Source organism: Eumetopias jubatus, unplaced genomic scaffold (assembly GCF_037043125.1).
Source record: "Eumetopias jubatus isolate StellerSeaLion01/CBP00866 unplaced genomic scaffold, mEumJub1_p1.0 scaffold_9, whole genome shotgun sequence".
In the NCBI taxonomy this organism is placed as follows: domain Eukaryota; kingdom Metazoa; phylum Chordata; class Mammalia; order Carnivora; family Otariidae; genus Eumetopias; species Eumetopias jubatus.
This window is the reverse complement of record NW_028274815.1, coordinates 36,261,421-36,284,050: the sequence shown is the minus strand read 5'-3', so window position 1 is coordinate 36,284,050 and position 22,630 is coordinate 36,261,421. Positions and strand designations below refer to the sequence as shown.

Below are 22,630 nucleotides of genomic sequence, written 5' to 3'. Positions count from 1 at the left end.
GTGGTTTGTTTGAATTAAGAGTCACAAGATTTGGCATTTGGTTGTACGTTTTTAGTCTTTTTATACTATACACTCTTGCTCACATCACCCAAAAATGTCAGATTTGGAAGTTGCATATTACTTGGCAGGTGAGTTGGTGTGTAAAGGTGTCATGAAATGACATATTTAAAAAGTTCTCACAGCATAAACAATAATATATCTGCCTTTTGGATTGGTGGTCTAAGTTTTGGACTTCTTTCTTCTAAATACTATGCTCATTACATTCCAGATGTGTAGAATGCCTAAGATAGGGAGCTCAAGCACCCCATGTTGTAACATTTGCAGACTTGATACACAGAGGAAGAGGGTACGTTTGTTATGTGAGTTTGAGAAATATGACATAAACCAGGCAAAGGGGGGAGTTTTTCTAATGTAGTATATTGGGTATGAAGAAAATCCCAGAATTTTTTTTTTTTTAATCTTGAAGCAATTCTAAAATTCAACTTGACATTCTCTCTTGATCTCAGTCTTCTCTAGCTTGTGATAAGTTGCCTTGATTGGTTGAGATCGATCTAGATAGATAGATTTGGTTTTCGCTTTAATACGAATACGTATTAAACTAAGTTTGTAATCTATTATTGATGCTTTCACTCCTGTCATTCAGGTTATTCCAGGCACGCCTTACTGAAACGCATTTGCCAACTCAAGGTAAAATAATGCTTTCTAAAATGTCTAAGTTGTTAATAATGTAGTCTCTGATTTACACTGCCTTTTTCTCCCCTGGAAAAAAAAAAAAGATTCATCCAGTATTTATTGACTGTATTGTCTTAGGTAATGGGGAAGGCACCCTGGTAATAATGCCTAGCAAAAATCCCACCGCAGAGTTGTGTCATAGCAATTTAAAAAAGCAAACCCACAAGAAAACTTGATTTCATTATATTTTTGGGACTTAAAAAAATCAAAATTGCCCAAAATAGAGAACAAGACTTACTCTCAAGTCCATCTATTCTGAATTGAATCAAATGTGTTTAATGCAACTTTTGAAGAAATGTTGTCATTTTTTTTTTAGAAATAAAGATTACATTTCAGCAATAAGCATCAACTATTCCATCCTGTTGTTTAAATTATCTCTATAATATTTCTCTTATCTAAAAGGAGTTTTAGTTACATTTTCTGAGACAGTAGTCAATGAGTTGATTTATTTCTTATGCTACTTACTGAAAGACCTGGGGAATGTATTTGTAATAATTTTATTTAATATGGTTTTACCCTTGTTTCTCTTTATTTCATCCTTTTTCCCCCCATAGCTAGAACCCCAGAACCTCTCCATAATGCTCAGATTTTAAACCAAATGACGACGTCAAAATCAAATCCAGGAAATAACTCAGCCTGCATTTCTAAGAATCAGGTAATAATAACATTCGTGGGTTATATGGAAACCGGGAATGACTTTGAACGGTCATCCAGCTGCCTTTCATATCCACTTCGACGTCTCATTTGTTTGACCTTGTTCCTATGACTCTAACCTCTCTGTCAGCTACCTGTCGTCATCTACCACTGCTCACCTCAGACATTAAATTTAAGTAAGTTACTGTCTGGTCTTCACTTCCTGTGTTTATCTGACTTAGGGCCTCCCACTATAATATAACCTTCTGTCTTCACTTCCTCCCCAGCAGTTTCTCCCCTCCTTTGTCCACCAGCCTCCCTCACACAGGCCAGGAATCCTTCCTACACTGGATAATATCCACCTGGAGGCTCCTGAGCCCTGCTTAAAACTCAGGAGCTTGGATTGATGGTGCCTATCACCTCAGCCAGGGCTTTCCTCCTCCTCAGAAATTATGTTTCCAGTTTCCTGGTTCACTCTATATTTTATGTATTTCTTATGTGTCCCATTTCACTCTCTAATGCCACATGATAGTGATTTTAAGCTTCTCTTTACTTTCCTCAAACTTGGGACCTGGAAGTCATTAACCTCTTCTTCAGGAGCTGGCAAAAATAGTATTTTCATGAGACAACAAAAGCCCTTAGATGACATCTGTCAGTTTTCTGCCACTGACCAGTAAATGGAACTGCACCCTCCCTGCCATCACAGTTGGGAAAAATGGTCTTCCGCTTTGCTTGTCCTTCATCCTCCTTGAGAGTTTTGCCCTGTTGAGATTTCTTCTGCTCAAGTCTTTGCTTCCCTCAGCTTTGTTTTCCAACATCTATCCTCTTCATGGTACAGTTTGCTCTTTCAGTTTGCTAAGGACCTCCTTTCAGCTCAATCCAATGGAAATGCCTCTGTTCTTAGTGCATGTGTGCAAGTTTTATTAATGTCACACATTCCTAGACGTGGAATATGCATTTCTCACCTTGATAGAAACTCAGACTATCTCATTTTACATTCTACACGTTTGCCAGTCTGATTGCTTCCTATTGACCCAACTATGTAAATTTTTAAACAGCAGAGATGGATCTTATTTATGGTCACATTTCCAGGACCTAGCTCAAGACACGACATGTATGAGATATTCAGTAAATATTTGTGTAGGAACTCCTGAGGATAGAATGGTACCAGAAGAAAATTTTTGATTTTTTTTATTAATGTAGAATTTTAGAATATTAATCCCATAAACATAGGCACTCTGACCCAGCTCCTAGTCTATCGTTGGAGGGAAATAATGCTCTTCTCTACTGCCAAGTAGAAATTTTTCCAGGAGGGGGAAGGAGCAGAGGCAGAGGGAGAGAAAATCTAAAGTAGGTTCCATGCCCAGTGTGGAACCCGACACAGGGCTGCTCTCACAACATTGAGATCATAACCTGAGCCAAAATCAAGAGTCGGATGCTTAACAGACTGAGCCCTCCAGGTACCCCCTAAGTAGATATTTTTTTAAATCACTTTCTTATTGGACTCTTTAGTTACAAAAGTTATAAGGTTAATCAATAATTAATATAATTAATTGGTTATAATTAAATTAATCATAACTTTAACGAACACCTATAAATCTAGGTGATGATTGGGGCACCTGAGTGGCTCAGTCAGTTGAGTGCCTGACTCTCGGTTCTAGTGCAGGTCATGATCTCAGTGTTGTGAAAAGTCGGGCTCCAGGCTCGGCACAGAGTCTCCTTGGGATCCTCTCCCTTCATCGCTCTCCCTGTGCTTGCTCGCTGGAGCTCTCTTTCTCTCTCTCAAATGAATAGGTAAATAAAATCTTTTAAAAATAAAAAATGAATAAATCTAGGTGATGATTAAGAAACCCCTCCAATGCTTTCATATGTTTTGTGAAATACTTTGGGTGACAGTTTCTTTTCAGTTAAGTGAGTATTTATGTTCCTTTTCTTTCTTTTTAGGGCTCAGAAGTTTCTGGGGTGGTATCTTCAGCTTGTGATAAAGAGTCAAAAAAGCAAGTATAACCTGTGCAATAATCTATTACTTAGTTTCCTTCGAGAGCTGTTTTATTACACTGTGGTAAATAATACATTTTCCCCCATTATAGGGAACAAAGGGTGATCATGATTTCTAAATCAGAATATTCTGCACAAGCATCTTCAGCAGCCAGAGCTGATGTTCAGCAGGTTATTATGTATTGTAAGGAGAAGCTTATTCGTGGAGAATCAGAATTTTCCTTTGAAGAGCTGAGAGCCCAGAAATACAATCAACGGAGAAAGCATGAACAGTGGGGTACTTGCACTCTTATGATTTGAGATGCTCTTATGTCACTGAAAATAATAACCTTTGAGTAAACTACCTTTTTAAAGATGGTGATTGACTAAGCTGAAAGAATCTGTAAAAACGTCTCTAGCTCATCTATGAAAAGACTAGAAATCTTTGTTAAATCAAGTGTAGCAGCCACATGTGTCCAGGGACTCAACTGATGTCCTGACACCAAAGCTCAGAGTTGAAACAGTGCTGACATAGATAAAGTAGATAGGCCAATGTTGCCTTCGCTTTTAGTGATGTTTTAAGCTTTTAAATATTACCTGTATGGGTTTGAACTTCTGTATATAGTACTTTTAAACCGGTAAGTCAGTTATTTGTGCTGTGAAAGGGTTAAGTCAGAGTTGAGAAGAGATTTTCTAAAATCTGCAAGTACAACAAAGGAGACATTGAGATGGAGCCCTCTGATGAAAATGCCCTGTCATTTACGGCTATCTAGCAGGTCATGTTTCGTTCCTCACAGGAAAACCATGCATGTTAACACCAATATATGTGCATATCTCCATGGTAACAAGGCGGACGTGAGCGAGGAAAGTGAACCTTTGTTCACTCAGGGCGTTCACACCATTTAAGCTGTTTGGACGATAGCGCTCTGTTGGCCTTTTTTTGGTTTATCATTTCTCATTTGTTCAACAACTGAGAAAATAGGCAGTTAACACTCCCATTTTGTGTCATGCACAGACGCATTTTTCTCTCACACACTGTGACCTAAGGTCTTAGCCAGAGGATTCAATTTGCATGTGATGTGGTCACGTTAAGCGTCACTGCAGGTGGCACTAACTGCCATGCACGTGATGCACTGAAATTTCAGTGCATTCGACTCCTAGTTCTTCTTAGAAAGCACCTGGAGATTTAGATCTTTTAAAGTGTTCCATTTTCTTTTTTTTTTTTTTAATATTTTATTTATTTATTTGACAGAGAGAAAGATAGCGAGAGCAGGAACACAAGCAGGGGGAGTGGGAGAGGGAGAAGCAGGCTTCCCGCCGAGTAGGGAGCCCGATGTGGGGCTCGATCCCAGGACCTTGGGATCATGACCTGAGCCAAAGGCAGACACTTAACGACTGAGCCACCCAGGCGCCCTAAAGTGTTCCAATTTCAAATGATTTGCAGGATCACGACTGTTTTAGAAGTGATTGATATCATACTGTGCTATTACCAAATATTTTTCTTGATCAATATGTAGGTTTTTATAACCTACATGCCCTGAACCTACAAGTAATCATTCTGAAGGCAGGTAAAAATTATAATTAAGAGGTAATACACCTTTCAGTTCTAATAACCTAAAATACATGGAAAAGACTAGTAAAAAATTGCCATCCTAAAGGTAAACTTTCACTCATTTTTTGTGTATTCCCCTGATGACCTGAATTTAAACTTTGCATGGAAACCATGTTCTCTTTCCTAAAGTAAATGAAGATAAACATTATATGAAAAGAAAAGAAGCAAATGCTTTCGAAGAACAACTATTAAAACAGAAAATGGATGAACTTCATAAGAAGTTGCACCAGGTGGTGGAGACGTCACAGGAGAACTTGCCTGTTTTCCAGGAAAGGTCTGAGGTATGTGTGTGCTCTTCGCTGAGTGCTTCCCATGCCCAGTGACACTGATTTTTGTTTGCACTTGCTCCTTTCTGGGCCATATTTTTAGACTTAATTCTGATGCTAATGTAGCTACTAGCATTCCAGATTTTTGCAATTGCAAACAGATATTCAAAGTGTAAAATGAGAAAAGGAAATTACAGATTGTGTATGTTTTTTATATGTGTGTATATGTACATATTTTTACGTATTCATATATATGGTCTTTGAAAATTTTTTTTGGACAGTAACTATTTTATAATGAGAATTTGAATATAATTATTTCATTAATTCATCATCTAGATATGTTTTGTTTGCTATTGTTTCATGTTGGAAGAGGGTGAGAGGTGATGAAATTGTTAGACCCATGTATTTTCTTAAAATTATTAATGAATGGGATAGATTGAGAATAAATTTAAGCTACATAATGGTTGCTTAAACTTTCACATAGTATATGTCTATCTGTGATACAGGATACAATGAAGATAAACACCTTAATTTCTTCTTTTTCAGATTTTTTTTTCTTTTTATTTATGAGCTTTATAGAAGTATACGTGAAATATAATAAATTACTTGGATCAAAATTATAAAATTGGCTAAGTTTTGACACGCATATACACTCATAAAACTACCTTCACAATCAAGATTGTGAACATATACATCACCCCAAAAGTTTTCTCACCCCTTTATTCTTTTAGTAAAACTTGCTGCATCTGTCTTCCTTCCTGATGCATTCCAGGCGTATATCCTTTCTTTTTCTTTCTCTTTCCTTTTTTTTTTTTTTAATTTGAGTATAGTTGACACACAACGTTACATTAGTTTTGGGTGTGCAACATAGTGAATCAGTTTATCTACATGTTATGCTGTGTTCCCCACAAGTGTAGCTACCATCTGTCACCATAGCAACCATAAGTCAGTTTTCTGTATTTATAGCTCTGATTCTGCTTTTTGTTTGTTTATTCATTTGTTTTGGTTTTTAAATTCCACATATGAGTGAAATTATATGGTATTTGTCTTTCTCAATCTGATTTATTTCACTTAACGCAGAATCCTCTAGGTCCATACGTGTTGCAAATGACATGATCTGATCCTTTTTTATGCCTGCATAACGTTCCATTACATATATACATATGTATACATATATATCTCTCTCAAATTAGTGTTTTTGTTTTCTTTGAATAAATACCCAGTAGTGGGATTACTGGTCCATATGTTATTTCTATTTTTAATCTTTTGAGGAACCTCCATACTGTTTTCCCCAGTGGCTATACCAATTTGCATTCCCACCAGCAGTGCATGAGGGTCCCTTTCTCCACATCCTGGCCAACACTTATATTTCCTCTCTTTTTGATACTAGCCAATCTGACAGGTATGAAGTGATATCTCATTATAGTTTTGATTTACATTTCCCTGATGATGAGTGATGTTGAACATCTTTTCATGTGTCTGTTGGGCATCTGTAAGTTTTCTTTGGAAAAATGACTACTCAGGTCTTTTACCCATTTTTTAATCCAATTGTTTGGTTTTTCTGGTGTTGAGTTGTAGAAGTTCTTTATTTTGGCTATTAACCCCTTATTGGATATATCATTTGCAAATACCTTCTCCCAGTAGGTTGCCTTTTTGTTTTGTTATGGTTTCCTTTGCTGTGTAAAACTTTTTATTATGATGTAGTCCCAACAGTTTATTTTTGCTTCATGTTTCCCTTGCCTCGGGAGACATCTAGAAAAATGTTGCTGTGACCAATGTCAGAGAAATTACTGCCTATGTTCCATTCTAGGACTTTTATGGTTTTAGGTATCACATTTAGGTCTTTAATCCGTTTTGAGTCTATTTTTGTTTATGGTGTTGGAAAGTGGTCCAGTTTCATTCTTCTTGTACATGTAACTGTCTAATAACACCTTAATTTCTTACATATTTTGAAAATTATAAAAATGCATGACCATATGATTTTATAAAAGCAGTGGAAAGATGTATATATATCTATATATGCATGTGTGTGTATAGTTATATGAATGTAAATGAATGCCCTCTTTCATTGCTAACTATTGTAGTTTGCATTTTCCAGAACTTTACTGTGCATAAACACATAAATATGTATACAATTGATGTTTCTGTATAAATAAGACTTACTTTCTGCTTTTGCTACCTAACCCATCTTACAGACCTTTCCTTGTTATTACATAGAGGTCTAACTCACTTTATTTATTTTTATTTATTTATTTATTTGAGAGAGAGAGAACATGAGAGGGAGGGGGGAGGGTCAGAGGGAGAAGCAGACTCCCTGCTGAACAGGGAGCCCAATGCGGGACTCGATCCCGGGACTCCAGGATCATGACCTGAGCCGAAGGCAGTCGCTGAACCAACTGAGCCACCCAGGCGCCCTCTAACTCACTTTAATAACAGCATAGTCTTCTCTCCTACCTTTTAGGAAGGGCGTCTATCATGTGAAAACTGTTACAAACCATGCTGCAGTGAACATTCTTGTACATTTGACATTATTTCTCTAAGAAAGATACACAAAAGTAGAATTGCTGCTGAAGTTTGTGCACTTAAAATTCTGCCCATCTTGGGGCACCTGGGTGGCTCAGTTGTTAAGCGTCTGCCTTCAGCTCAGGTCATGATCCCAGGGTCCTGGGATCGAGCCCCGCATCGGGCTCCCTGCTCTGCGGGAAGCCTGCTTCTCCCTCTCCCACTCCCCCTGCTTGTGTTCCCTCTCTCGCTGTGTCTCTCTCTCTGTCAAATAAATAAATAAAATCTTAAAAAAAAAAAATTCTGCCCATCTGCCCTCCAAAAATTTACCATTTTACACTCACATAATAGTGAATAAAAGTATGTGTTTCTTTTATACACTTGGCTAACATTAGCTATCCTAAATATTTGCAACCATCTGATGCATTTTTTCTAATCACAGGTGATTTTGGACTTTTAACAATACATTCAGTGGCTGTATGTCTTTTTTTAATTGACTGATGGACTTTGTTCATTTTTCTACTGGATCATTACATACTTTTTCTTTTTAAGATTTTATTTATTTATTTGAGACAGAGAGAGGACAAGCAGGGAAGAGGATCAGAGGGAGAGGGAGCCTGACGCCGGGCTCGATCCCAGGACCCGGGATCATGACCTGAGCTGAAGGCAGATGCTTAACCGACTGAGCCACCCAGGCGTCCCCCTATTTTCCTTATGTAGTTGGATTTCCTTTCTTATATAACTTATGTTTTCCCTAGATCCAAGAAATTGTTAAAATAATTTTCATTATATTCTTTTACTATATTTGTGTGGTACATACTTATCAGTTATTTCTCTATAAACACTTGAAGAATCTAGAAATAATGTTTTCATTATGTTCAAGTGCATCAGATGTGCTCTTGTTTCACTTCTCTTGGCCACGTGACTCCCAGAGCTGCCTTTCTGCCTCCAGGCTGGCCTCCAAGGAAGCTGTCCTCCCCTTACTCCTCTCCAGTAGTGTGTCCCTGCTGATTTTCTAGTTCCCATGGCATTGTTTCCTTTTAACATCCCCATTTTGGTGGCACACAGCCTCAAAGAGATTTTTTTTTTCCAAAGCTTTTATTTATTTATTTGACAGAGAGAGAGCATGGGCAGGGAGAGAAGCAGGCTCCCTGCTGAGCAAGGAGCCCGATGCAGAGCTCGATCCCAGGACCCCGGGATCATGACCTGAGCCGAAGGCACATGCTTCACCTACTGAACCACCTAGGCGCCCCTAAAGACCTTTTTCTTTTTTTTTTTTTTAAAGCACATATGAGGGATTAATTTTTTGAGATCTTTTGCATGTTTAAAAGCATCTTTCTTCTACCCTCACACTTAGGTGATAATTTGGCGCCCAATGTTCTAGAGGGAAATCCCGTTCCCCCAGAATTTTTTTTGGTGTTCCTGCTTTCAGCTCCACTTTCACTTCCATTCTGAGATGTATCTAAATGTCTGAACTTTTCCACACATCAGTCTTCACCTGCTGTTTTAGGTGTTAGAATTTCTTTCTTGTCCTTTTGGTGAGGTTTTGGAGGGAGTAGATGATAAAGCACATGTTTAAGCCACTGTCTAACCAAAAGCCTCCTTGTATGGGACTTACTTTTGTGTGTTGTGATAGCATAAGGATGTATTCCCCAAATGCACTGCCAGTTGCCCCTAAATCATTTATTAACAACTCAGCCTTTCCCCATTGATGAAAAATATCTTTATTGCATACTAATTTTTAATATACAAGATCAGTTTCTAAAATGTCTGTACCTTTGTTTTGGTTAATAGGTTTCTTCTTGATCAGTCCATATTGTATATTTACCATAGCTTTGTTGTAAGTTTTGATATCTGTTTTAGGAAGTCTGATTGTTCTTTTTCAAAACATTTCTTCAGAATTGAATATTATGATTCTTTTTAATCTTTGGTAGTGAGAAAGTGGTATAGGTCATTTCTAATTACTTTTTTTGATAGCTAGTGAAGATGAACTTTCTTTATTTTGTCTTTTGTGAAATAACTACTCTTGCCCTAGGTATTTGGTGCTTTTCTTAACAATTTGTGAAAATACTTTTTTATGGTGAGGAATTAACTTTTGTGTCCTTTAACTTTTTAACATAAGAGTGTATAGTTAGTCTAAGTCCATGGGAATAGAAAAACAAAGGTTTCAGGTTAAGAGCTTGTTAACCTTCCCATTGTGAGCTGTGCTTTTGTGGCAGCTATTATTGCAATTTATATTCACATTTCCTGTTCATTCGAGAGAAAATGGCAACCAGGTATATTTTAATGGAAGGAATACCATTATGAGCATTTGATGCCATTGATTTGTTGGTCCTCTCTCAAAATTAAGAGAAATAAGATCTTAAATACTGATAAAACTGTAGGGGCTGGTTATTGCAGTGGTTAGGAGTATGAGCTGCCAGTTCTATCTGTGGTTAAGAAGCTACAAAAGCATCCATCAGGTAAAGTGGTCTTCTGTTGTTGTTGGCTGTTTATTTCAGAATACCTGAAGGGGGGTGGGGATGCCTCAAGGGGAAAGGAGGCTACTGAAGAAGATAGATGCCATTCTTTGAAAAGCTGTAGTACCTAATTAGTAATATTCTGGACTTAATTGGCTGTGGTATGTTATTTGGTTTGTTTGTTTGTTTGCTTAACATGAAAGGTTAATCCAGAATGTATGGGGCCAAGTGTAGGCTCCCAGCAGGAACTGAGAACTCCGTCTCTTCCGGCCATCAATCATCAGACCTTAAAGAACATGGGAGAGAAACCCAGAGAGACAACTCCTGTTGTTCCTCCTGTGGCAGATGTTGTCACTGCCGCTTTGGTGTCCCCGGCCATCAACCAGAGTATACCTCCTCCTCTTCCTTTGGCAGCCCAGCCAGGGACAGACTCCATGTTTACAGTGGTCAGAAAAGATGACAGGTAAGACAAAAGTTGTCCTAGAGACGATAGTGACCTGAATGGCATCATGAGCTCCTTTACATGTTCTGCATTGTCGAGAACCGTATGTAAAAGATAAAGGATTCCTCTTTTTAAAATAATTTTTAGATGGGCATGTTGTTGAAAAACCAAGTTACCAAAATAGCCCCAAATCTTTCAGACTTATTACTCTATTTTTCTTTTAGGGGATTTGTTTCATTTCATATTTCTCCCTTGAGTTAAAAATTTCCAGTATACTGAAATGCAACACTTTTTTTGTAACTGGAAAATACACAGCTATTGAACTGAAATTGCCTTTCTTGCTGGCTTTGACTGAATACACGGAGTGATTATTACCATCCAGACAGTTTCTTGGCACGTGTTCTCATAATCCTTCTGTCTTCATCAGGAGCAATTTGGGATTCAATATCCATTACACAATATGCCAAGATCTTATCTGTATGCTGCTGTGGAGGGTTTTTTTTCCCCAATTTTGAGGGATTTTCCTGGATTTCAGAAATGAAAATTAATGCCACAGTAACTTGCTTTGTTTAAATTTTTATCTTCGGTGACTTTGGCACGCTGTCTTTGCATAGAGCAATTTTATTAATCCGTTAGAAAAAATGAGAGCTCCGGTGTAACTTGCACCCTCCCCTTGGGCTAAACTCCTTAGCATAGATTATGGTTCATGAGTACTGGTTCTTCTCAATATCCAAGATTAACTTTTACCAGTGATTTCTCCTGAAAATAAGATTGAAAATGCTTTTTCACTCAGGTTAGGATAATAATTCAGACCTGTGTCCTGTGTTGTCCTGTATATATGTAAAAAAAGAACTTTTGTGTCACTGGGGGCTATGACTTCATTCTTCACTGCTAATGCAATTATAAAATGATAAAAACAAGAGAGCGGTGACAGTCCCAAAGAGATGCTGAGTTTCCAATCGCCCCCAGAGATGGAGTCATGAGGGTGGAGGAGCCAGACACAGCTGTCCCTATAAAACTCTGAAACTCGTTAATCCAATGAACATTTAGATCTCAGTCCGAAGCACCTCAGAGGGACCCTGACCCTGGCCCAGGCAAGGGACCAAATGGACCCCCTTGGTACTCTCACTAGCTGGGGAAGCTTACCATGGCAGAGAAAAGGTGCCTTTGTCTGGAATCTCAAAGAAAAACTCATGTTTTTAAGACAGTTGGGTGGGGATTTGTAAAATTAAGTGTATTGTACTTTTTACTTTACATCCTAACGTGGTCCCTGCTGAGGGAATTCTAGCACTGTTAAATCGACAGATGAGGTCCATTATCATGACTGGACTTAAAAAAAAAAACAACTATGATATAAATATCTTATGTGCCATTTTTAAAATTTCTTGATAACCTTTCACGTCTGAAGAACCATGCTCTGTGGCTCTTGACTCATCAAACGAGAAGTGGCCCATGCAGCTAAAATACACCAGTGCTTCCCACAGCATGACTGGCTAGCTGCATTGGGCACCCAGGCCTGGACCCAGGTGTGAGTCCTTGAGCCTATGTAATAAATGGGATCATCTGACTTAAAGGCCATTATCCTGCCCTACCGTGCATAGGAATGATCATCATGATGTTAAAATACAGGCCCGCTGTGTCAAGCCAACATGTAGTAGCTGGCCTTTACCTCAAAAGGAAATGAAAGAAAAAATAAAACATTGTATTTACTTACACTATAGACCTAAGCACTTCCATCTGTATTTTAAGAATAAGCTTGTAATTGCTGACTGATTTACTGTTCTTTTTGGAGAGTTAGTGTGTCTCAAGAGATTTCTCTTTCAGATGTGTGACTAAAAGTACTCATGAATTCAAGCCACAGAGTGGAGCCGAGATAAAAGAAGGTGATGTTTAATTATAATTAATTTGTCTCTGACCTGCTTGCCCAGACTCCTGCAGGTCACTGAGAGATCTGTTTGGTGGCCGAGGCTCATGAAGCCTTGGGTGAACTTGGGTGTTTGCTTTCCTATTCTTAGAATTTAGGGGTTAGATAAGCCCCAGACCATCTCAAGTAAAGGTAGAAATCCACTTCCCGGTCACATCTTAGTAATTAGAATCCTTTGGAAACTTGATTTTTGAAACCTTTTTTATTAAATTTCTCAGCAGCTTTATCAAAAACAAGAGTCGTCTTTAGTGCATTATGAGGTAGGAAAGGGAATTAAAAGTTGAACTAGGAGTATTGTACTTCTCTTAGGTACTACTTTGTTAGAGGCATTTGTGTTGAAGGTAAGTTTTATGAACAAAATAAGATACATTGAATATTCATTCGCTCCCCCCATGTGACTTTGGCACTCTCTCCAGTGACAGTTTAGTGGGGAGCCAAACTGCTTGAATCAGCCAGCAACCCCTGCATTTAACCAACACTTCCTGCGCACTTGCTAGACGCCAGGCACCATTCTAGGCAGTTAGGGATGCAGTCAGGAACAGAAAGGACAAAACCCCCACACGAGCAGAGAGGGAATGAAAGTGTTGGGTGGAAGGGGATTGAAGTTTCAGGGGTGATGGGGAAAGGTGCTCCCAAGGAAAGTGATATTTTGGATAAAGTCTCAAAGGCGGGAGGTACCCATACAGCTAGCTTGGACAGCCTGTTGCAGGTGAAGGGAAGAGCAGGTACAGAGCCCCGAGGGGACTATCCCTGATGGCTTCTAAGCACAGCAAAGAGGCCCAGGTGGCTAGAGTGAATTGGAGAAGGAGGAAGATGAGGTCTGGGTGAAAATGGCCCAGGTTTTGTGGGGCCTTGGATGCCATTGTCTGGATTCCAGCTGAGTAAGATGGAAAGCCAGTCTTAAGATTCACGGTGTGACTATTAACATGTGTTTTTTGGGATATAGTGGAGTGAAGGGTGCTATTTATGACAACCTGCTAATTTGATAGTGATCTTAGACCAAGCCACTTGATCTCTTTGAACTTTGATTTCCTTTTCCGTAAGAGGATAATTCTACCTTAGCTACCTCGTGGGACTGTTATAAAAATAAGAATGAAAATGATGCAAGCACTGTAATAACAGAAGTCCTTAGTGATAATTATCAGCAATAATAAAGTGTTCTAATTGTAATTTTCTTAATTTGTGTGCCTTTTAAATTATTCTGATTCCTCTACTGGTAATGCATTTTGCCCCATTTCTTCTATAGGGTCTGAAACACATAAGGTTGTTAACACAGGTTCTTTTCACACAACTCCAAACACGTCGCTGGGAATGGTTCAGGCGACTCCATCCAGGGTGCAGCCATCACCCACTGTGCACACAAAGGAAGCCCTAGGTAAAGCCTTTGGTTTGAATGTGTAGCATCTGGCAACAAATTAATGAAAGCACTTTTGCAATCATGTTTACAGTGACTCTTTTTATTCTTCTAAGGTTTCATCATGAATATGTTTCAGGCTCCTACACTTCCTGATATTTCTGATGACAAAGATGAATGGACATCTCTAGATCAAAATGAAGATGCGTTTGAGGCCCAGTTTCAAAGTAATCATTTATTTAAACACTACTAAGTGCAGGCATTGTGGGTGGTTGCTATAGGAAATATCAAGGATTATACAAGAAGTTGCCCTTCCCTTGGTTAGCTTGCCCCAGAAAGGTAGTGAAATAAAAAGTACAACAGTGTTTGAAAAGGTACTCAGTTTATGTCATAGATTTGTTTCTTTTTTTTTTTTTTTGGTGTGTGAGAGTAAGCTTTATTTGTTCTCTCAAACTCTTACAACTTTGCATAAAGTCCTACCTCAGAGATGGCAGAAACTATAATAAACGATCCACCCCCCTACACAACACAGCGAATTTTAATGTCCCACCCCTTTGGGGGAAGGGAGGTTACACTACACACTTTTGGAGATGCCCCAAAGGTTATCTGGCACTTTGGTACAGAAAGGATTTGGTCCGATTTCTTATTGGCTTAGGATACTAAAAGGCACATAAAGTTGGTTGCTCAACCCCTCTGGGCTGGGGTGGGGCAGAAGGTGGACAGGGAGGTGGTCTGGGACAGAAGGGAGGACCGTGGGTGTGGGCTCAAGTTCTGGACGACAGAGGTAGTTGATCCTGGGGGGCTGCTGGGGTAGCTGAAGGCAGCCTGAGTGCTCAGGGTGGGTAGATGCTTCTCTGGTGGCCTTCGTCTGCCCAGTCCACCAGCTCACTGCTCTGAAACCATAGCTGGATCTCCCTCTGGGCCCCCTCCACGGAGTCGCTGGCATGGATGATGTTCCTGCTGATGTGGATGCTGAAGTCCCCCCTGATGGTGCCAGGGGCAGCCTCAGCTGAGTTGGTGTGTCCTACCATGGCCCTTGAGGAGCAGACCACGTTGGGGCCTTCCCAGACCATGGCCACCACGGGGCCGGAGGTCATGTAGCTGATGAGGGCTGGGTAGAAGGGCTTCCTCTGCAGGTCATGGTAGTGCTCAGCAAGGACTCTCTCTGGCGCCTGCAGCATCTTCATCCCCACCACCTTGAAGCCCCTCCTCTCAAAGCGCTGGATCACATCCCCAGCAAGCCGCCGCTGCACCCCATCTGGCTTCACTACAACCAGGGTCCGCTCCCGGGTCCAGGAGGACCCTCCCGAGCTGGGGCGTGCGAGCAGGCTCGGGCTTGGGGCCCGTGGGCCGCTCAGCAGCCCCGGCAGCGCCACGCGCCCCAAGAGGCCACCCATGACCCTCGGCCCGAGGGCCGCTGGCTGAGCACAGAAAGAGCACGAGCCCATAGATTTGTTTCTTAAAAATAAGTGCTACAGAAGGACAAAGTCCTGGTGAGTAAGGGATGGCCAGGAAAACCTGAACACTTGAGGTGTGACTTGAGCCTTGCCCCGTTGAGGAATGGCATGGGTGGAGTGTTAAAGCCCACATTTGTTTACAGTCCTGGGTTTTATGCTGGAAGCCAGAGAGATCGTGAAAAGCCCACATTTGTTTACAGTCCTGGGTTTTATGCTGGAAGCCAGAGAGATCGTGATAAAGATAAATAGGATCATTAGACTCAGGAGGCCTTGGAATATAAAGTTAACAGGTTAATTTTTTCTTATAGGAAATGGGAAACAAGGCCACAGAGAGCTTTTTTCAGTGAGGTGACAAGATCAGTGTTTTAGGAGAATGATGAACACTGCGCTTTGCATGTGGCAGGAACTCAAGACCTGGAGGCCTAAATGTTAAACCCTGTGACCATGGTTAGGTCACTTCATCACACTACAAAGTGACTTACTTGTGTGCCTTTTAAATTATTCTGATTCCTCTACTGATAATGCATTTTGCATTTGAAAAATGTGTCCGTTCTTTTCTGTAAGCTGTTACTTCATTTTCTTATTTGTAGGTGAAGTTTAGCATCAAGTATAATGTTTTTTCCTAATACACTAATAAAATGCTACTTTTTACTCCAATGCAGAAAATGCAAGGTCTTCTGGGGCTTGGGGAGTCAATAAGATCATCTCTTCTTTGTCATCTGCTTTTCCTGTGTTCGAAGATGGAAACAAAGAAAATTACGGGTAAAGAAACATTGAGTTATTGCTTTATCCCATGTCCACCCGAAGAAACAGCCAGCCAGTTTTTCCTCCAGTGTTGGAGGAAAAGAGGTATGGTGGGTCAGGGGAGATATTTGTTCTCCCAGTGACATGAAATGCTGCAGAGCTTCCTCTGGGACTCAAGGTGGGGAGAAAATGTGGCCTGCTGACTAAAATGGTCTGGGTCCCTGCACGAGCTCTGCTGCTGGGGAGCATTTTAACCACGTGACAGGAAGATTGTTGCTCAAGTTCTCTAGACCTGCATTATTACACACAAGTTACAGGAAAGCGGACCTCCCATAGCAAAAGCATGTGTTGCCAGGAAAACAGTGTGGTTACAAATGATAGAAATGAGGGATTCTATAAATTTGAAATTGTATTAGGTGTGAATGAGTTTACCAGTACAGGTGTCCATACAGGCTCTGTTTATATTTGCAGGATTGCTACAGAAAAGGAAGTGACTTATATCGGGTCATGTTGCAGAGAGATGTTTTAAGCTGAAAGACATTACATTAGGGAGCCAGATGTGGGAGTAGAGTGGGTATCCCCAGGAATTATCAGTTTACAGTTTAAACCATGGAAAGAGAGGTATCAGTATGAATTAAAGAGTATCGTAGTGTAGAAGAGATTCATATTGAAGTAGAAAGGAAACAGTCTGATCAGCTCTCAGGGAAATTCCATAGCTAAACCTAGTCCTAGAGATAAGAAATAAAATGTATGCCATCCATGATATTCTATTGGCCATGGCCCTTCATCTTTTTTTATTCCTAAAATTTATAACTCAGTGTAGTAGAGATTTTATATTTTTTCACCCTCTCTTAAGTTACTATAAATTTATTTTTATATACATAGTCAAGTTAATTCCATTTGCACTCAGTTTTCCTACAACTACTGTAAAAGTAAGGAATGTTTATGTAAATGTTAATTAAATAGGATAAGTGAAGAATATTTTTTTTTTTAAGATTTTATTTATTTATTTGACAGACAGAGACACAGCGAGAGAGGGAACACAAGCAGGGGAGTGGGAGAGGGAGAAGCAAGCTTCCCACCAAGCAGGGAGCCTTATGCGGGGCTCCATCCCAGGACCCTGGGACAATGACCTGAGCCGAAGGCAGACGCTTAACAACTGAGCCACCCAGGCGCCCCAAGTGAAGAATATTTCTAACAGTCTCACTTAAGTGGTAGTATTTCCTTTAGCATATTTTACAATTTATAATTTTACAAATCTTTCCTTAGATTACCACAGCCTAAAAATAAACCTGCAGGAGCCAGGACCTTTGGAGAACGCTCTATAAGCAAATTTCCTTCAAAACCCAATGTAAGTAAATCATTGCTTCATCCATGAAATGGGTCTTGCAGCTCGTTCCTCTTCATTTTACCAAGTGATATACCAGTCAGATGAGATAATATATATAAAACTGTGCTGAAAAATACAACGTTATATGGAGAGTGGGTTTTGGGGAACATTATTCTACAGTTATTCAAGTATCTATTATGTATCGCGCACTGTGATAGATGCAGAAGCTAAACAGTGATAGGATCCTGGCCCTCAAAGAGCCTTTCCTTGTGGCGGGAGGAACGAGTGGGGGATATATTTTCCTAGACCCAAGAAGCGAGGCCTACAATGGAATATCAGAAAACCCACCAAGTCTGAGTTAAAGTGGACTGGTCCGTTGTCAGTATAACTCAGCAGTTGGCGGACTCACAGCATTCTCTGTCATAGCAGCCGTTGTGTCCAGCCCACATGCATCTTCTACTCTAGCCCTGAGTGTTACCGTGTGGTGTGCTTTCTCTCCACTCACCCCGGCCTGGCCCTATGGCTGGGTTGGGTCAGAGAGTAGTGCTGAAGAGCTGAGCTAAAGCCTGGCACATTGCTTTAGTTCCATGGTGGATTCTTCTGAATAAATTATCATTTAGCTCTCTAATCCTTCTGATGAACTTCGTGACCTTCTCAAAAACTTCCAAATAATGGACTCGATTTCAGATACAGTGCATCAATTAATAGATGCATTTCACTGAACACGTTTTGAACAAAAAAGCCATGATGAATTTTTTGCATCCTGTCCCTATGCACAAGCCAATTGCTTTCTCCTGCATCCACCCGAAGAAACAACCAGCCAGTTTTTCCTCCAGTGTTGGAAGAGATAGGGTGGATATGTAAAAACTGTGCACTATATATAAAAACCATGGGTGGCATTTTATTGGCAACTGAAGGGTTTTGCCAGGCGTAATTCTGACTCAGTAGTTTCTGTCTTTGTGTATAGACTCTAAAACTTGACCATTGCATTTTTGGAGAAATAGCTAATTCTGGGGCTAAAGAAAGAAAATATAAGATGAGCCTAGAGCATCTTGTGGTGCCAGAAAGTAAGGAAGTGCTTTAAAAAAAAAAAAAGATGGCATAACCAAAGAACTCAGGAGCCAAGCTAAATAAGCCCATGGCCAAACCTGGCACAATTCGAACAAGAAAATAAATCGAATAAGGTAGTATTGGATCATAACCCAAGAAATAAAATAAATATCCTTATCGATATAAACAAATGGGAGAGAGGACAAAATAAACCTTCCTTACAGAAGAATTGCAGGTAATAAATGTGGAAGGAATGAGTGATAACAGAAAATCGCCATTGGAACACCACAGTAATCATTGTTCTAGGCAAGCTCCACAGGGAACACTAAAATTAGCAAGTGAAACTGTAAGAAGAAACAGGATATTTGTATAGCCTTGCAGTATCTCCCCAAATGATTGTGGTTATTTTAACATATGTCCACAAATTCTTTGATATCCCTCCCTCCAGGAGGTAGATCTTAGTTTACCTTTGAGTGTAGGCTAGACCATGATCTGCTTCTGACAAATTAAGGTCAGGAAAAGGAAAAATAGTTCCTTACAGAGGAGAAACCTGGCAGACACCACCTTCACCAAGTGATTGCTTAACCTCACCAGTAATAAGTTGTCTTGATATCATGTATCCCCTAATGGCGCTTTACCCCTGATATTCTTCCCTGAAAACTGTAACGCCAGTCTATACATGAGAAAAAAGCAAATTTAAACCCAAATGGGAGAGACATTCCACACAGCTCCTGACCAGTATTAAAAAATGTCCGTGTAAGAAAGACTGGGACAGACCAATCAACTGGCACAGGTCAGAGGAGACCCATCGAGATGTGACAACTAAATCACATGGCATCCTGGACTGGAGCCTGAAACAGAGAAGGGACATGAATGGGGAAAGGATGAAATCCAAGTAGTGTCTAGAGTTAGTAGGATTGTTTAGTTTTTATAAGTGCACCAGGATTCTATAACATGTTAACATCAGAGGGAGTTTGATGACATGCACATGGGAACTCTGTACAATCTTCGTAACTCATCTATAAATCTAGACTTTTCAAATTAGAAAAAAAATAAAAATTGGAAAATAAAACGCGACCCTTGGATACAGTGTGACTGCACTGGGGTGTGTTAAAGATGAAGTGTCCCGCTTCTGGGGAGAGGAACAGAGAACCCAGGGGTGTTAGCCAGGGGTGACATCCATTTCCTCTTTAATTCCTCATTTTTTTGAATCTTAAGTAGTATCAATGAGTTAAATGACAAAACGGGGAGATTGTTGCTTTCTTTTTTTCAGTGCAGCTTTTGTTGTAGGAAGTACCTCACGCCGAAGAGTTTTTGGATGACTCAACCATCTGGGGTATCCGTTGCAACAGAACCCTGGCGCCCAGTCCAAAGAGCCCAGGACACTTCACGGCTGCCGCACAGCTAGCGTCCACACCTTTCCAAGGACCACCCGCGGATGCAGGTCCTGCTCTGGAGGATAAAGGTGTGTGTCACACCACTCGAGTGTCTTGTCTTCTGCCAACTCAGTTCTTTCAGGATTACAGTTTTCTTGGAAATTCTAAATGGAAGTTTAAAGATCATCCAGGGGAAACTTAAAATCCATTCACTGTATTGTTACCTATATGATTTCTTCTTTTGGCATACTGTTTTCTGAAAGTCTGTGCATTTTAGAAACTTAGAACGTAGATTATAGGTAGAACGGGAGAAAAACCTTAGAAGCACTTAAAGGCAGATATGCCAAGTCCAACCCATTTGTACAGGATATAGGTTGATGTTATGTTTACTACAAACAAAATGGCCAGGACAGACAGGTTAAGTTGCTTGAATGATAAATATATAAATTTTATTACTTTAGAGTTGTAACCAAGTACTACACTCAGGAAAATCATATTTTCTTATTTTTTTTAATGACTGACTTCAAGAGAGTAATGGTAAAATGCGCAGATAGTTCTTATTTCCCCTAAACTTAACACTCCTATATCAAAGATCTTTATCTGAATTAAACCTTAACATATGACATTGTCATTAAGCCTAAATAATTGATTATTCCCTATTAAGTACCAACCTACAAAATATATTGACAATAAAGGACCACTTTACCATTTTGATGAGTTTTTTACTAGCCAAACTCTTATCACTGCTGACACTTTTAATAAAAATAGTAATTGCTCCCCAAAGCAATACAATGAAAGGACTGTCAAAGAATTTCACTCCCCTACGTGGAAGCATATTTTAATATGATGTCTGAGCCCATAGACTTAAAAACTTTTAACTAAGGAGTAAAAAAATTTTTTTAGAGTACTAACCCAGTATATTACCTTTCTCTTCTGGATTTTTAAGGAGAGTTCAGGTGAAATTTGGACAATTGCCAGGTGCCATCACAAGCTTGCTACTTTAACAAAAAAATGTTAAAGTGTTTCCATTTGGGAAAATGAGTTTATTCAGTCGCTGTCTTTCAGAGTCAATATCGGCTGTTTTTGGAGTATTTGCACTTTGGTTGGATAAATAGAAGCTAATGTTCTAGTTCTAAAAAGAATTAGCACCTGTTTGGTGATGCGATATCTGATAAAATTTAGTCCAGTGAAATACTTGGGTATGTATAGTATTTATATATATACTCCACATCTGCCTATCTAGTTTGTCTTTCTGTAGATAGTTTTTATTTGTTTGTTTTTAGTTAAAGGGAGTGATGATAAGTATTGCCAGGTATCTTCCTGATGTAAACACTCTAAATCAGTTGAATCAACTGAACACTAACTGACTAAATAAAGCAGTCAGACGGAAAGACACCCAAATCTCTGCCGTCTAGACGTGTTGCTGTGTTTTACTCTCCATGCCCTTGTCCTCAGGTTCTCCTAAAGCAGGGTGTGCCCTCTGCCTGTACCAGGACCTCCATGGGCCACTCAGACCTGCCACCCTTTGGACCTTTTTCTCTGGAATGATTGGATTTGTAAAGTTGAAATGCTCGCAAATAATAGTAGTAAAAAAAATTTTTAGTGATGTTTTTTCCTATTTTAAAAATAATATGGAACATTTTACCATGGAACACCATTTTGAAATTATAATGAAAGTCAGTGTAAAAAGGAATTATGGACTTCATAACCATATGAAATCATATGCATGCATAATGTCTGTTTCTAATTTTCTACGTATTTCAGAAAATGTGGTTGCAAAAGAGTGCACCCATGTGACTCTGGATTCTTGTGAAGAAAACATGGCAGAACCCTCAAAAGACAGAAAGTTCAGGTATTATGAGATTTTATTGACTTGCAGGTATAAGCCAGAAGTTACCCTCTACAGAGACACATACAGTGATAAACCTAAACATTGGATCCGTCAGGGCAGTGAGAGAAGCAGCTGGGGTAGCAGAGAGTCTCTGTGGGAGTAGTTCCTGTGACTGACTTCTACTCATTTTGAGAGAACTGCACTTTTACCAGCCAAAGACCCTGACCTAGTGTAAAGACTATTGTAGAACTGAGCAAACACATATTTGTTTCCATATACCCATTCTTTTTTTTTTTTTTAAGATTTTATTTATTTTTTTGACAGAGAGAGAGCACAAGTAGGCAGGCAGTCAGGCAGAGGCAGAGGGAGAAGCGATGTGGGGCTCGATCCCAGGACCCTGGGATCATGACCTGAGCCGAAGGCAGACGCCCAACCGACTGAGCCACCCGGGCGCCCCTCCATATACCCATTCTAATTGAGAAAAGCAATCACTTTCTTTTAAGAGGAGGACAATAGAATGTTTAAGCCTCCTAGGTATTGGTACAAAATGCATATATATAGCATACATGTCTGCTTTGCAGAAGTAAAATTCCACCCTATTTGAATAGTCTGGTAAATGTAACAGACACTGAAAGTAGCTGTAATCTTTTGAGTATTTATTATATTCCATTGTAATGCTGACACTTTTTATGTACTATGTCCTGTAATTAATCCTCACGGTAAATTTAGTTGTAGGAACTATTCTTTTCCACCATTAACAGATGAGGAAACCAGATCTAGAGAGTTAAAGAAATGACCTAAAGTCATACAACTTCTAATTTGTAGCATTGTAATTTCAACCCATATTTCAGAAGCCTTGCTCTCACCACTATGTTATACTGCCTCTTGTCATTAAAACCCCTTCTTTAAATTAAGACCCCAGTAAATAAATTGGATGAAAG

General features: G+C 39.7%; 1 protein-coding gene and 1 pseudogene across 1 annotated transcript in view; one reads left to right on the top strand and one right to left on the bottom strand.

Moving 5' to 3' along the window:
- The window catches only part of BUB1 (BUB1 mitotic checkpoint serine/threonine kinase), a 45,394-nt gene that overhangs the window by 6,875 nt on the left and 15,889 nt on the right, over positions 1-22,630 (top strand). Inside the window, exons 5-17 of the mRNA XM_028117228.2 lie at positions 644-687; positions 1,287-1,387; positions 3,310-3,362; positions 3,456-3,640; positions 5,084-5,235; positions 10,385-10,644; positions 12,448-12,506; positions 13,794-13,922; positions 14,018-14,128; positions 16,021-16,120; positions 17,372-17,453; positions 19,773-19,947; positions 21,623-21,710. Coding sequence (XP_027973029.1) covers positions 644-687; positions 1,287-1,387; positions 3,310-3,362; positions 3,456-3,640; positions 5,084-5,235; positions 10,385-10,644; positions 12,448-12,506; positions 13,794-13,922; positions 14,018-14,128; positions 16,021-16,120; positions 17,372-17,453; positions 19,773-19,947; positions 21,623-21,710 — 1,539 coding nt within the window. The remainder of the gene's footprint in view (positions 1-643; positions 688-1,286; positions 1,388-3,309; positions 3,363-3,455; positions 3,641-5,083; positions 5,236-10,384; positions 10,645-12,447; positions 12,507-13,793; positions 13,923-14,017; positions 14,129-16,020; positions 16,121-17,371; positions 17,454-19,772; positions 19,948-21,622; positions 21,711-22,630) is intronic.
- On the bottom strand, positions 14,531-15,315 carry LOC114219670 (nucleoside diphosphate kinase D, mitochondrial pseudogene; annotated as a pseudogene).